The 14,539-nt window shown below is 36.5% G+C and overlaps 1 protein-coding gene across 1 annotated transcript in view; it reads right to left on the reverse strand.

The window, feature by feature from the left end:
• Positions 1-13,053: 13,053 nt before the first annotated feature.
• The window catches only part of LOC145688219 (uncharacterized), a 57,057-nt gene continuing 55,571 nt past the window's right edge, over positions 13,054-14,539 (reverse strand). Inside the window, exon 6 of the mRNA XM_081762124.1 lies at positions 13,054-14,379. Coding sequence (XP_081618250.1) covers positions 14,372-14,379 — 8 coding nt within the window. The 3' untranslated portion in view covers positions 13,054-14,371. The remainder of the gene's footprint in view (positions 14,380-14,539) is intronic.

The following is a 14,539-nucleotide window of genomic DNA, read 5'->3' on the forward strand; positions in this document are numbered from 1 at the left end:
TCGAGTAGCAAGGCTTGAAGTCAAACTCTCCCAGAGATATACACTACAAGTGATTCAAGTGTATGCACCTACTACAAGCCATTCAGAAGAGGAAATGGAAGTGGAAATGGAAATGAAATCTTTAAGTTTTACGTCCCACGGTTATGCCGGTTAGGCTAAAGGAGACGGTGATAATGAGAAATGAGTGAAATGAAGAAAGTGGGAGGAAACGGGAGAACCTCGAGAAAACCCACGAGCACGGTGTTTGTCCACCACAAAGTCCACACGGCGCGAGCTGGGATCGAACCAGGGACCCCAAGCACCGGAGGTGAACGCTCTACCACTGAGCCACCGCGCCCCCTAAGTGGAAATGGAAGATAGGTTGTTGCGGAAAAGAGTTGAAAAGACCTTCACCCAGCACTGTATTGACAATGGTTGACTATGATTATATATCCAGTGAAACTTGTAGAAACCGGAACTTGAATAAAACTGAAATCTGTCTATAACGGAAACTCCTCACAGTCCTTATCGCTGTTATTCCTTCGAGTAAAATTCGGACCCACCGCCTTCTGTTTTATACAAGTTTCACTATATATATTAGCTAAAATGCTAGTTCTTCGCACAGTATGACGAAGTTTGTGCAAAATATTTGAATCCCCCAACTCCCCATATAATGCTCATTTCAAAGATTGATTACCCGGTTTATTTCGACTGAATCTATTCTTTGTTCATGTCATACTCACCGTGACTTTTTATTTTTAACTCCCCCCTCACTTCCCATACAAGTGGAGGCAATATTTTACGGTAATGGCATTGGGAGTCACCATTCATCTCCGTGACCCCGAACACTAACATAAGAATTTGACACTAATACCAGTCATTTTCGATTATTTGTATATGTGATCCCCCTGTGACCCTCCTGGGGATGATAGATGTATCTCACCCCTACAACATTTTTTCCTGGTACAAAGTTTCGTTAAAATTGCTCCGGGCGTTCCAGAGTTATGCTACACAATATATAGATACATACAGACACACCTACATACATTATTTTTTTTACATATCATCCTCTTGTGACCCTCCTAAGGATGAAAGGGGTATCTTTCGCCCATAGTGTTTGTTTCCTCACTGTAAGTAATACTTGTACCAAGTTTGGTTGAAATTGCTCAAGGCGTTCCAGAATTATGTTAGAACATATACACACATACACATAGGGTCTACATCCGTTCATACATACGTATTTTTTATATACAGTACATCCATGTTTATCCAGACTATCTGGGACCAAAGGCAATCTGGAAAATCGAAAATCCGAATAATCCTGATAATATGGATAATAAGCAAAACAAATCCTGAGTCAATTCACTTCAACGTCTTGTGAGTAAAGCTTTCTAAAACTCGATAAGAATCATTTTATGTACAGTATTACCATAATTTACTGTGAAATCTATATAGGAACTGTACATTTAATCAAAACAAAAAGAAAATGTTTGTCGTACTTATGGTTACGTTCTTGCTATCATAGTTAAAAATTATTATCTATGTGAACATTAAATTTTAAAAAGTTTCTACAAATCCGCTTTGGATTATCCGGAGATCCGGGTGAACGAGGGCCGGATAAACGAGGTTGTACTGTACGTAGATTAAAAACTTCAAACTTGTTAAGGCATTATCTATACATATAAAAAGGATGTATATATGTATGTATGTATGTATGTTCGAGCATAACTCTCGAATGCCTGGAGCAATTTCAACCAAACTTGGTACACGTATTACTTACAGTGAGGAAACAAACACTATGGGAGAAAGATACCCCTTTCATCCCTAGGAGGGTCGCAGGAGGATGATATGTAAAAAAAAAAAAAAAATGTATGTAGGTGTGTCTGTATGTATCTATATATTGGTTAATGACGATATAATTCAGTTTCACTTTTATATCAGTAAGTAGCTGTAACAAAGCATCAATTTTCATATCTACGAATAGGATGTTTTAGTACATGTTCTAGAAAAGTTTACACGGGTTTTTACATGGCATTTTTTTTACCTCAATATTATCAATGGAATGATATATGTCTCGTCATTGGAAGACTGTTAGGACTACGCGTATCATTCTTGGAAATATGTGTGTCAGTGTTAAGAGAAATCAAGCAACAAAAGGTACAATCCGATTGTTAACAGTTAATATTTTTCACTTTAGGAATCTGTTATCAAGATCAAAAAATTATTTTATGCACTAAAGCATACAACTTACAAAACAGTAGTTGCTAATGTGGGTTTACTAATAGATGAAAAGTTAACTCAATTATACTAATTTTCCTTTTATATCAACTAATCTTGGATCATATTTAATCCACATTAAACGTCTATTAACTACATAAAGAGAAACTTGCTCTGAAAACACTGGTCAACAGTGAAAATGCTTCGGAGATAAAACTAATCAATTCTCACTAATTTGAGGGTGCTGATAATGAATATGAAATTCGTTTTTGAAGATTGGTTCGGGTTTCAAAGAAATACGTTATCATCCGATGTGCTCTGCTGGACAAATTAAGGGGATCTTCTACCATCTCCGCTTAGATTTCTAACTCTCCATTTGATAACATGTAAAATTTAATATGGTAATTTCTAACAAAGTATTGCAGGTAATAACTTGAAATGTTTAATACAAATACACAAGACCCATATAAATCCAACCACGGTCTCCAATTTACGTTACATGCGTTAGATTAATTGCAATATATTCTTCAGTAAGTTTGGCAACAGAGAATAAAAAGTATGCTGCAGAGGGGAGAGGGCTGACCATCTGTTTGCTTGTTAGCTGCTTTTAAAAGGACTCTCTTACCAGAAAATTCACGTTGTGATTCTCACTTCTCAGTGGTTAGAATGGTCTGGACTGGAAGAGCCCAAAACCTCTTCTTTCTTCCTTTCACGGTTTTTTTGTTTCTTCCACCCCCTGCTGTCACAAGAAGACAACTTGTTTCGGAAAGCACTTTGAATTAGTAGCGAAAAGCCAAACTGAATGACACCACGGACGGATTAAAGGGAGGGGCGGTCACTCCCTCCGAGAACATTTGAATACTTTGAATAATCGGAGTAAGAAACTAGAAATTGCGTAATCTAATAAGAAAAGTTTGTTGAAGTATACAAATCAAGACGCATTTTTAGTGTCACAGCATTGTACTCTCATCCCCTCCCCTCCCAATTCCCTTCTGAAGAAGTTCTCTTTTGTTTCTCTGTTCCATATTAGCCTTTACACTTACACTTTCATTATCCAGTATTGATTTTTACCATATCATCTGCACAGAAGGCGAATAAGGTTTACGAGTCCTTCCTGCCCCCTTTTTTTAAAAATTGCTAATTATAATAAAATTTATCGAAAACAATTCATCTCAACGATAAAGACTTATACACATTCATTATTACAATTTTAAAATAAACTCGCCGCCTGTCGCGTATGCTAGCGATCTAATATATACGAATAGATGAAAAGTTAGTTTGAAGCGTATTGTTTTTCTGTAATTAAGTCCGAATTCATATTTGTTTCTATTGTTGCATCGACAAAAGTGAGTGCTAAATCGATTTAGGCTCGTTGGTCTTTGCGAGGTCCCTCAAGATGCAAGGCCGTGGACAGTCGCCCACCCCTTGAAACGCCTCTGCACTAGAGGTCTGCACGTGCTCGGACCTACAAAGAATGTATCACTTCGGGCCTGGGAGGGGTTCGGGCAGTAGCGTCATTTCAGATTTGGCTTGGGGGGCCAAGACCCCTTGATATATGTAAAATTTCGCGTTTTTCACTGATTTACTACTATGCTATTGATAAAATTATATAAATCTCAAACTCGGGAGGGGGCAAATGCCTCTCCCTGTCCTCCTAAATGACGCCCCTGGGTTCGGGCTGTGAATTTTTAAATATACAATCATATTTCTCGGACTTTTTCTGGCCTAACTTTGTAAATATAGTGTAAAACCATACAAATTGCACCGTTCTTTCTGGAGGAATTTTAAAACACAACTGCAAAATCAAACCTCGAATTGCTGTAAATAAAAATACAATTTTGCAAAGAAATAATTAAGTTTCTGCAATTCGGGCTTATTTCGGGCTCATTTGATTATCACAGAGCTCAGTCCGGGCTAGGGCCTAAATGCTAAGACATATTTTGGACTCGGGTCGGGCCTCACATTGTAAATTCACGGGCCGGGCCCGGGCTGAAAATTCCGGCCCGTGCAGACCTCTGCTCTGCACCCGCACACATTCCTTCTTAGTCCAGAAAATCTCCTCCCCTCCGCATCGTCAATAATGGTAAATTTGTTCCTCGTATATTCGCTTATTATTGGAAGAGAAGTTCAAACCAGAACTCTAAAATTTGTTCGTTCTCTGGGGTAATGTGAGTAATGCAAATTAAGAAAGATATGCGTAATATACAAATGTCAGAAAAACTTGATATCAATTTGAATAACCTTTTACGTAATGTTTATTTTAGAAATAATAAACTTATGCAAGTATATCGAGGCATCTGAAATTTAATGTTAAATAGTGGCGAGTGAGCCAGAAGGGGCGTGCACTATTCAGTTAGTCAAAGAACTCATATATGTAGCTTGAAAGCTAATACTATTTAAACCAATATTGAATTAGACAAATTTGATCACTCTGGCCACAGAAAAGGCGTCACCTTCTATGGCCCACCCATCGCATGATGGGAATGAAAGACAGAGGAAAAAAAAAAGATAAATTTGTAAAAAGTAGGATAACCATAATTGGAAATAGTGTGTGTATTTTTTAAGGAGGAAACCCAGAAGTACATTCTCGATATAATAATAATAATAATAATAATAATAATAATAATAATAATAATAATAATAATAATAATAATCTTTCACACTTCAATCATAGGTTGATGCGCAAGAAGGAAATTTTAAAACTTTTCTCTCCCCTGGGAGAGCTGTTTTATAATTTGATAAAGTCTCTTCTTCGTAACTGCATCTATCCCTGGTCGGGCCGCGGTGGGTCAGTGGTAGAGCGTTGACCTCCAATGCATGGCGTCCTTAGTTCGATCTCAGCTCGCACCAAGTGAACTTTGTGGAGGACAAACACCATGTGTGGGGGTTTTCTCGGGGGTCTCCCGTTTCCTTCCACTTTCTGCATTCCAGCATTTCCTTCTTTTCACAACATCACTAGCTCCTTTAACCTACCAGGCATAACTGTGGGACGTAAAACTTATAGATTTTTCTATCCTTGATCTTCCACTTCCTGGTTTTTCTTCTGCCTTTTCCCCTATCAACACGGTGATCCAATCGGAGTGCCGAATAAGATGTCCAAGCATGCTGTTTCTTTTTTTTTTCCTATTATCTTCATGATCTGTCGTCCTTCATTAGCTTCCTTTAGTACGTCTTCATTCCTTTTCCTTATACAGTATTATTATTATTACACAACCACACAAAATAAATAAAAGTTCTGTGCACTGGACTCCAGGGTATTGATTCGATGTATTTTGGTACCCAGAACCCAAATTTCGAAACTCCAGGACGATTTGACCGTGTCAACTTTGTTTTATGGGCGAAGAACGTAAGTGCTGTTTTACGTTTGCTTATGTTTATCGCCCATTTAAAAAAATATCACGGTCAATCGTCCTGGGGTTTCGAAATTTGGATTCTGGGTACCAAAATATTTTGAATCCATACCCTGGGGTCTGGTGCACAGAACTTTTATTCTTTTTGTGTAGCTGTGTTGTTATTATTATTATTATTATTATTATTATTTTCCATGCGTACATTTTCTCGAAAATATCCTCCCCCTAAGAGATGATCAACAATTCATTCCTGAATAGTACTCAGCTTCTTTTCCTACTATTGACTATTTAGGAGTTTTTCCTTAGCTGAATCTCGTTATATTGTGTCTCCATTGTACGTAGAATAGGATTCGATTGCCAGTGTAAGCTCACAACTTCCGAAGTTAAGTCAACATCGTGAAAGAAATGGAGAACTATCCGAATAAAGTGGTAGCGATCTCTGGCCAAGAAAGACGAAAGGATTGTTTGATGTAATTGCACTGATCACGATCTTCTAGGTTGTGAATGTTTACCAGCTGGCATGTCCAGGCCCCTGTGGGCTGTATTGCTGAGTTTAGATTTTAGACTAATAAACAGCTGTCTTTAGAAAATAACCTTGTAACACAAATATGATAGTCCTGAGTTCCGAACCATAGTGTCAAGTGGTATAAATCTCACTTGGGTGGTAAAATTTGTTATTAGATATTCGTGGAAATCAATTGCTCTGTTAAAATATTTCAGTTTTCTAACATTGTTATGCCTAATTATTATTAAGCATTAATAATTAATTATTATTAAGAAGAAGCTGAAAATCGAGAAACATGGAAGAAATATTTCAAGGTCCAAACTGAAAATTAAGAAGAAACGAAAAAAATCTCATCAGTCCCAGGACCGGCCAAAAGGCAGAATACTTAATAATAATAATAATAAGAAGAAGAAGAAGAAGAATTTTAAAATTTCGTTCTTGATTATAAGAATACATTATACATTATAAAAGTCGTATACAAAGAAATGTATACATCCTAGAAATAGTATATACATATCAACGAAGTACCTTACTACTGTCAAACAACATTTGTACTGTGTATACATTTATATTAATTCTATAGACTGTCACGTCTTTTAATCACGTGGCTCCCCAGCTTGGCTCACAACGATGGCAAACGCCAATGATTTGAGTATTCTAGTAGGGAATCGAACCTAGAATCACGCGAACAGGAGTCAAAAGTTCTAACCACAAGACTATGGAACCCCTTAGTATGACGTTATGCTTGAAATTCAAATGATTCTACCAAAAACAATTATCAACGAAATAGTTTATTACATCTCTAACACATTATATTTATACTGTGCATACATCTATATTAATTACATTATGAAAAGGAGTAGAATGACTATATGCCTGAAATTAAAATGATCCTACAAAAAGCATATTTTTCAACGAAATACCTTCCTATTGTCATGTATACGGGTAATTTTATTCGTGGGTGGAAGGAGGAGTCGCCCGAAGTAAGGAAAAAATACAATACTCTCCTATCTGATAATTGAAATCATGAATAAATTTTATTATTATTATTCTTTCTGTATATGTTCATTTTCGAGTTAATCATTCCATATCGGACTCCCGAAGAAAGAAAAAAAACTATCGAAACAACTTATTGACCGTGCTGATAGCGACTACTCCCCGTCACGACACCATTTTTCAGTTTTGTTAGTGTTAGGAAAAAGAAGAGTGAGAAAGAAGAGTAGCAGAGGGAGGCAGAGAAGAAAAGAAAAAGAGAAAGAAGAAAGATAAAGGATTGGAGGAGAAAGGATTACTGGATAATTCAGGAAATATAGTAATGAACTTGAATGGTTATTAACGAAGGATCAATTCCGAAGTGATCCGGAAATAGACACATGTCCATAAATACGAGCCTGATCTGGGTCCAGGCGACTGCACAAGAGGGAGTTGTCCAAACCCAGCCCAAGCTAGGTGAAAATGGAATTTAATTGGTTGTAAGGTAATCCTGAATGGTAAATATTAACTATCCAGTCTCTGAACTCCATACTCTGAGATCGACCACACATATGAATTAGCTTGGCGAGACTTCTTTTTTGGAAGGAGAGAGTACCAAATTCTTTTCCTCTTTGATTCCTTCATTTTGTCACACTTCTTGCAACACAGATATTATAGCACAACGACAGTAGAATTTCCAGTAAGTGCACTTTGCAGTTCGTTTCAAGATTATTCTAAAACTCAAGGGTCACAAAATCACCCTCCCCTCTTTCCCTTTTCGAAGGGGGGGAAGGCGCGGTGGCTCAGTGGTAGAGCGTTCACCTCTGGTGCTTGGGGTCCCGGGTTCGATCCCATCCCCCGCCAAGTGAACTTTGTGGTGGACAAACACCGTGCTCGTGGGTTTTCTCGGGGTTCTCCAGTTTCCTCCCACTTTCTTCATTCCACCATTTCACTCATCTCTCATCATCACCGTCTCCTTTAGCCTAACCGGCATAACCGTGGGACGTAAAACTTAAAGATTTCATTTTTTTTCCTTTTCGAAGGGATCTTTCGGGGGAAAGGTGAAAAATGTGGAAACAATTGGATACAATTACTAAGAACATTTTCCTTCTTCCTTCACAAGTCTCTTGTTTATGGTCATTTCGTTTTGTGTGATAAGGTGGACTTCAGAACACAAAATTGCAACGCTCCAGATTCCCTACCCAAATTGTCACGCGGTTCGTATGTCAGTCTTCGAGTTTCTTCAAAGAATGTTACATTATCTGCTATGAGATCTGCAAACGATCTCCATTGTATAACTGCTATCTCGATAGAGGCAGTGGACAAAACTGAGGACAAAGCTGCCCAAAACAAGTTTTGGCAAAAAAAAAAAAAAAAAAAAAAAAAGGAAGAAACAGAGACAACATTTGTTTTTAGCCAGAAGCGCTCATAAATCACTACCACGTGACGCGAAGACTATTAGGGCTAGAGGTTCAGCAGAGAGCTCTCAATTCCTGGAGAAATTCTATCCTCTACGTTGCCAAGTGTAAACGGAAGTATACATTATAATTAATCTAAATTGATCTGGGGCATTAAATCAAAAACAGAAACCATGAACATATAGGTATTGCTGTTGGAAAATATCATGGAAAATTTTGAGACGGTAAGTGCAATATCTTGTTAAATATTCACATAGAAATATCTACGTGTTATCTTATAGGGATCCTGAAACACTTGCAAGTGGGTAGACATCCCCTTAAGTGTTCGTAGCAACAGAAGCTGTCTACTTATTTCAATAAACTTGTTTGACGGTTAGTTTCATTGCTACGCTCAGGGACATACGCAGGGGTGGGTCCTGTGGGTCTTGACACCCCGACTTGTTTGTAAATTTAGTCTAATTTCAGGTTAAATCTTACAAATTTTAATATAATTTAGCTTCAAATTGTATTTGGACCCCCGAAAAGCTTAGGGCCTCTCCCGAAATAAATTCCTGTGTAGTCTCTGCCTATTCATATTGCTCGCACTTCATCGCTGACAAAGAAATATCAACCACTTCACGGTTTAGTTTATATTGAAGAGTTTGACAGAGAAAACATGTTGTGTAACGTTATTTTGTAGTTACAATTTGCCATCTCGGACGTAGTGGTGGTGGTATATTGGGCGGAAGGGTGGGTGCTGCTATTATTATTATTATTATTATTATTTATCTTTCTATGACTATACTAAGCAGAAACATGTCGCGTAAATGTGTTTGCAGTGAAGAGCAAATTGTTGTTTTTAACGAAGTGAAGCGAAAAGTGGTATTTCGCTCCTATCATAAAGAAAACCTATCACTTGTACTTTGGCTGTAAAGTGGGAGATGTGGACAAGAACTGAGCACCACATATATGTTGTAATACTTGTTCTACAAATTTGCGGGACTGGCTACACGGAAAAAGGCCATGCGTGCCATTTGCAGTTCCAATGATATGGAGAGAACAGACAGATCATACTTCAAACTGCTATTTTTGCATAGTTCTTCCAATTAAAGGTATATCCAAAAAAGAAAAAAGTGGACTGCTACTTATTCAATTCAAATATTCCTTGAAATGTTCATCACTGAGCTACACTCTGAAGAACTAAAGGTTCCACAACTTCTCGTACCTTACTCCAGTGTTTTACCCGATGAAGAACAAAAGGTGAACAATGTCGACCCACATTGTCAAATTCTGCTGCAGAACCAAAATATCATTATCTATTCACCATATGATACTCAACCTGAATTAAATTACCTGGGGTTTTCAAAAAGTGGCGCAGAACTGCTGGCATCCAAACTCAAGAAGTGGGGAGCTTATTCTGAAGATCTAAAAGTGTTCGTGTTTTGAACAGGTCAGAATCTCCAAACAGTAGTTTCAGTGGAAAGTGACATATTACGTTGTAACTATGTAGGCCTAACTGGTTTTATGAGTAAACTTAACATAGACGATAATCTCAATGAATGGCGGCTATTCATAGACGCATCAAAACATTCTTCAAATATATTCTGCGTAAACTTCCACAAATTGCTGAAACTAAAATCAGGTGTGAATCCTTATTGGCACTCAAATTCGCCTCCTCAATGATCCTGAATTTGATGCAGTGTTAGAAAATGAAGAGAGGATTGCATGAGATTCTTTCCGAAAAGTGGTGACGAATGTTTTGGAAAACGAGCGGTCTCAGAACTATAAGAAAGTAGAGTTGCACCTAATACCTTCTACCAAGCAATAGGGTGTAATGTATCACTAAAAATACATATGTTCCACTCCCACATAGATTTCTTCCCAGAAAATTGCGGAGCAGTCATTGATGAACATGGGAAACATTTCTACCAAGTTATATATATGATGGAGAAACGATATCAGGGCTACTGGAGCAACTCTGCTCTTGCCGATTGTTGTTGGACGGAAAATTCCCAATTTTACCCTAATTTCCCCTTTTCTCGTACAACACACACACACATATTATCATGATATCATTTGAAAGCCTGTTTTATTCTGAAGAGAATGACGTATAAGTCATGATACTCAAATAAATAATAGGGCCGCGGTGGCTCAGTGGTGGAGCGTTCACCTCTGGTGCTTGGGGTCCCGGGTTCGATCCCAGTCCCCGCCAAGTGAACTTTGTGGTGGACAAACACCGTGTGCGTGAGTTTCCTCGGGTTTCTCCCGTTTCCCCCCACTTTCTTCATTCTACCATTTTTTCATTACTCATCATCACTGTCTCCTTTAGCCTTACCGCTATAACCGTTGGACGTAAAACTCAGATTAGATTTCATTTCATTTCAAATAAATAATACTGTTCGGACTAATTTGATTTTATAGTTATCTCACTTTCTTTCTATATGAAATTTGGTATTGTCTAGCAGAACTGAGAAATATTTTTTCCGTCACAACTATTGTAGGTATTACAATGAAACTTGGCACATATTATTTATAAACTACAGTAGTTTTAAAGGTATATTATATTTGGGTGCCTTTAGTTGGGGCCGTAGCAGGGGGTGCTACATTTGAACAAAGGGACTTTTAGACGGGAAATTCCCAATTTTACCTTGAATTTCCCTCTTATACATCATGTACACATGCGCATAGTACCATTTGCAAGCTTGGTTTATTCTGAAGTGAATGGCATATGAACCAAGATAATCGGATGAACAGAATTGAAGCAATAGCTACTTAAGTGAAAGACCAAATAGGCTTGTTGGCTATCCAATAATTACAACAAACATTAATCTTTTCGGGTTCGATTCCCAGTGAGAGGGCATTAAAATTCAAACGTGTTACGTGACGTCTCATATAACCTAAATACAGCAATAGGATAATAAACTCCAACAACCAACATCAGTAAACATTCATTTTGAAACATAATTGCGAATTTATAAAAGTAACACACATTAAAATTAAAATACCCTTTTCCGCTCTTTCATAAATTCTCCTTCCTCTTCTTCTTTGTAATACTGTGGGACGATGATTGAAGAATACATCTAAAGTAAAATGATAGTTCGGTGACTTATCCATTGGCAGATTTGGTAATTGGCGGATTTGTCAATTGGCAGATTTGTCCATTTTCACAATTGGCGCATTTGGTAATTGGCAGATTTGGTAATTGGCGGATTTGTCCATTCTCACGATTGGCGCATTTGGTCATTTTCGCGTTTGGCGCATTTGGTAATTGGCAGATTTGGTAATTGGCAGATATGGTAGTTGGCAGATATGGTAGTTGGCAGATTTGGTAATTGGCAGATTTGTCAATTGGCTGATTTGTCCATTTTCGCAATTGGCGCATTTGGTCATTTTTGCGTTTGGCGCATTTGGTAATTGGCAGATTTGGTAATTGGCTGATTTGTCCATTTTCACAATTGGCGCATTTGGTCATTTTCGCGTTTGGCGCATTTGGTAATTGGCAGATTTGTCCATTGGCGGATTTGTCAATAGGCAGATTTGTCCATTTTTACGATTGGCGCATTTGGTCATTGGCAGATTTGTCCTAGGCCCGTGAAAAGCAGTAAAAAATTAATACATAAATTTGATATGGGTAGAATATAAAGGACATGCTCACACAGCAAAATCATGTAGCATATGTCAAAGCTTCGCTACACCCACCGCCGTCTGTTTGCTCACCGTATAGTCAAATATCCCTTAACTTAAAACTAAAAATTGCTATATCATGAAAATTAAACGAACAAGAAGTGGGAAGAAACCAGATGCTGACACAAAATGCGGCTGTAAGTGATCAGCATTTTTTAAAAATTATTTATTTGAAAAATAAAGAAATGAACACACACACACACAAAAAGTAATCGATCTTAAATATTTTGTTTTCTTAAGTCCTCTACGCCAGCGCTTTTTCAGGTTGTGTTTTTGAATTGAACGTTAATCCAAAAAGACAAGTAAAAAACAAGATAATAAGTAAAAGAAAACAATAATATTTACGTTAATTGTTTATCACACACTGTTGTGGAGAATCACAAACAAGCCTAAATTAAACAACCAATATATTATATGATTTCATAAGGCAACGATGATAAATTCTAAGAACATATAGATGTATTATTATGAACTATTATTGAGAGCTTTCAATTAGTGGAAAGAAACTAATACAATCTTGTTCCATTAATACCAATACAAAAGTACGGAATTTGAATTAAAACGAAAATTTTCCTTGCTGGTATTTCTGGTTCTCTATGAAAGATCTATTCATTTACCAGATATATGAATGATTGGTACTATAAATGTAGCACGAAATGTTTTAACAATATAGTTCGCATAATGTAAACTATGCAACACGTTTCAAATTGGCTTAAAAGATAGTAGAACACTTGATTGCAATAAAATTTATTACTGATAATTTCTTCTCGTTTCTGTTTGTACGCGCTTAACCTATACACATAGGAACCATTAATTAATGTTTTGAATAAACATTAATGGTAGAAAAGAGAAGAGCTAATCAGTTGTACCAATGCTCATTTCTGCTTCATTAAGTTACTGGGATAAAGACAGCTATGGGCATATCCTCTATATTACACAACATCCTTAGTACAATAACGCACTTTTTCAAAAATTTATTATTTCACCATCTTATTACAGTTTAACTATAAAAAAAATGTAACCGGATTATTATTCTTTATAACTTCTGATTGCTTTAGTACATGTACTGAAACTTTTGCAGCGCAGTAATGAAGTTTGTATTTGACATCAAAGTTCTCTTTTGCCGAAAATTAACATATCTATAACATCCAACAAAATTCAATAATACAACTCTAACTTAAAAAGATAATAACAGACATTTTCAGTGCTAACTGAAGCAAGCGAATGTAAAACACACACACACTCACATTTAGAGAGAAAAAAAAATGGAAGTGCAGAATTCGGAAAGGTGGCAATCGCAAGTTGCCAGCTTAAGCTAATAAATTTAAATTCATATTTGTAAATAGCACTTTCTTAACAAATGTAATTTGCTCCCAATAAAGAATTAAATGATACTAAGCAAAACAGAAAATAATTGTAAGCAAAACATGTGTAAAGGTACGCAAAACCAAAATAACTTAACGACTTACATGCTACGGTGTGTAAGGAAGCTAAGGGTAAATCAACAATAATTAAATTTTATTCGAACTAAAATAATTGATTTCAACTTTTTAAATCACATAATTTTACTTCATTTACAGCTCAGCTTATTACAATTACTGACGCGAAATGCCCTTAGGACAATTACCAGATCCACTGATGGAATTAAAAGACACGTCCGCTCAGCCACAAATTCATTTATTTTAAAAAATTTATCTATATAACCCATACGATTTATACATTACACCCTCCGTTCGTTATTCACATACATCCTCATATCAACAAAATGATAACCTTCATCAACTTATTATTTACAAAACATGTGAAACTAGAATTAACTCTAAAATCATGGTTGGCAGCTCAGCGTATTACAATTGCTATCGCGAAATGCCCTTAGGACAATTACCAGATCCATTCATGGAATTAAAAGACAAGTCCGCTCAGCCACAAATTCATTTATTTAAAAAAAAAAAAAATATCTATATAACCCATACGATTTATACATTATACCCTCCGTTCGTTATTCAGATATATCCTCATATCAACAAAATGATAACCATCAACTTATTATTTACAAAACATGTGAAACCAGAATTAACAGTGAAGTCATGGTTGATTCCTTCACCCTTGTTACAAAATATAACCAACTGTTCATCATTGGCTTTTCAATTCTTTACCAATGCTGTAGGATACAATTTTATTCCAGTCTATCTTTGTTCGTGTAACCGGTAATTGCCTTTTCATTCTCTGCTTCCTTCACAAGTTTGATGAACACGTAGCAAAGGAATTCATTGTTCTGCAATGAAAAATGTTCAATTTATAAAATGCTACGAATCCAAAATATCTGGTAAACAATAATTAATGTTGGTAAGTTTTGCAGCTACCTTCTTAATAGGCCTTGTAAAATTCAATATGTATTATTTCCGTAGCTTTGGTACCTTTCTTAATAGTCTTCA

Source organism: Thermobia domestica, chromosome 6 (genome assembly GCF_964235325.1).
Source record: "Thermobia domestica chromosome 6, izTheDome1.hap1.1, whole genome shotgun sequence".
NCBI classification, from domain to species: Eukaryota; Metazoa; Arthropoda; class Insecta; order Zygentoma; family Lepismatidae; genus Thermobia; species Thermobia domestica.